At 50.3% G+C, this 1296-nt stretch overlaps 1 protein-coding gene across 2 annotated transcripts in view; it reads left to right on the top strand.

Annotated features, from left to right (window-relative positions):
• The window catches only part of rell2 (RELT like 2), a 24868-nt gene that overhangs the window by 12993 nt on the left and 10579 nt on the right, over positions 1 to 1296 (top strand). Inside the window, exons 2-4 of one of the 2 annotated variants that reach the window (XM_008300201.1) lie at positions 235 to 287; positions 590 to 647; positions 882 to 1088. In XM_008300201.1, coding sequence (XP_008298423.1) covers positions 890 to 1088 — 199 coding nt within the window. In that variant the 5' untranslated portion in view covers positions 235 to 287; positions 590 to 647; positions 882 to 889. Of the gene's footprint in view, positions 1 to 6; positions 288 to 589; positions 648 to 881; positions 1089 to 1296 lie in introns of those variants that run through there. The other variant, XM_008300200.1, reaches the window with a different exon arrangement.

Consider the following 1296-nt stretch of genomic DNA (forward strand, 5'->3'; position numbering starts at 1 on the left):
GTTCAGTGTTGCAGCTCGTCTGCATATTAATTGCTGCATCATGTGACATGAACACACACGTGTGTGATGCTGTGAGTCCTGAGTGTCGCTGGAACGTCTGCACTTTGTCACTTATCTGTTTTCTCTCTGGCTGTCCTCCATGTTGGTCTGGAGATAAATAGACGAGGTGTGGCTGAGCTGCTTTCAGCTCCTTATCCCGTCTCAACAGTTTTTCTGCTGTGTGTGTGTCGGCAGGCTGCAGAGGCCACGCTGGCTGCTGGACGCTGGACGCTGACGGCCGCACTCTGGTAAGAACAACATCTATCAGCTGCTGTCTGCAGGAAGAACTGTTCCACAGACAGTTTTACAGGCGTGTGAACGGTGGACACGCATTCAGGTCGTTACTGCAAACAAGTCTGGACAAAATGATGTTTAGTGAAGTCAGAAGAATGTGTTGAAGTTGGTTCAGATTCTGGTTCTCTGCTGTTCTGGACGACCGATGAATAAAAGTCTCATGAAGATAAAGCTGCTGCTCGTGTTTAACAGTAACGTGTCGTCGTAGAAGCTTCAGACCTTCTGACATGTGAAGGACTCTGTGTTCTCTCTGCAGATCATCTGCTCCCCAGACGTTTGAAGTTTGAAGAGGATTCGAATCGACCACAAAGCCCGTATGTAGTCTTCCTTCTCTAGACCAGCTGACTGTCGTTTGTACTCGTTAAAGTGTGAAAAGCTGGACCGGCTGGAATCACAGCAGAAACACAGACTTGCTGTCAGCAGAACCTCCATCTGGACACATCCCAGCATGTTCTCTACTTCTGGACCTGTTTCTTCAGCCCTCAACATCAATTCACCAACGTGTTCTAGTCCACGGTTAAATGGTTCGGTTCTGTGTCCACCTCCAGGTTAAACTATGACCGAGTTAGAGGCTTCGGGTCCGGGGGAACCGCCGCCGCCCTACATCATCTTCCTGGTGGTTTTCCTCTTCTTCCTCACTGGACTGCTGGGCTTCCTCGTCTGCCACCTGCTGAAGAAGAAGGGATACCGCTGCCGGACCGGAGACATGGACGAAGACGAGGAGGAGGAGGAGAAGCTGGAAGGAGACGCAGACGGTGGGTTGAGCAGCAAAGTATCATGTGTGGAGAAGGTCAGCTCAGTGGAAACCACACAGCTTCCATGGAGAGCTGAATTCATTGTTTCTTCTTGGTCTCATGACGTCAGCGCGTCCTGATAGGATGTTTGATCCACTGCTTCTGCGTTCAGACACACGATCAGCCAAACCCTAACCCTTAGCTGTTGATGATCGCTAACCCTAACCCT

The sequence above is a fragment of the Stegastes partitus genome, unplaced genomic scaffold, assembly GCF_000690725.1.
Source record: "Stegastes partitus isolate 25-593 unplaced genomic scaffold, Stegastes_partitus-1.0.2 Scaffold1510, whole genome shotgun sequence".
NCBI classification, from domain to species: Eukaryota; Metazoa; Chordata; class Actinopteri; family Pomacentridae; genus Stegastes; species Stegastes partitus.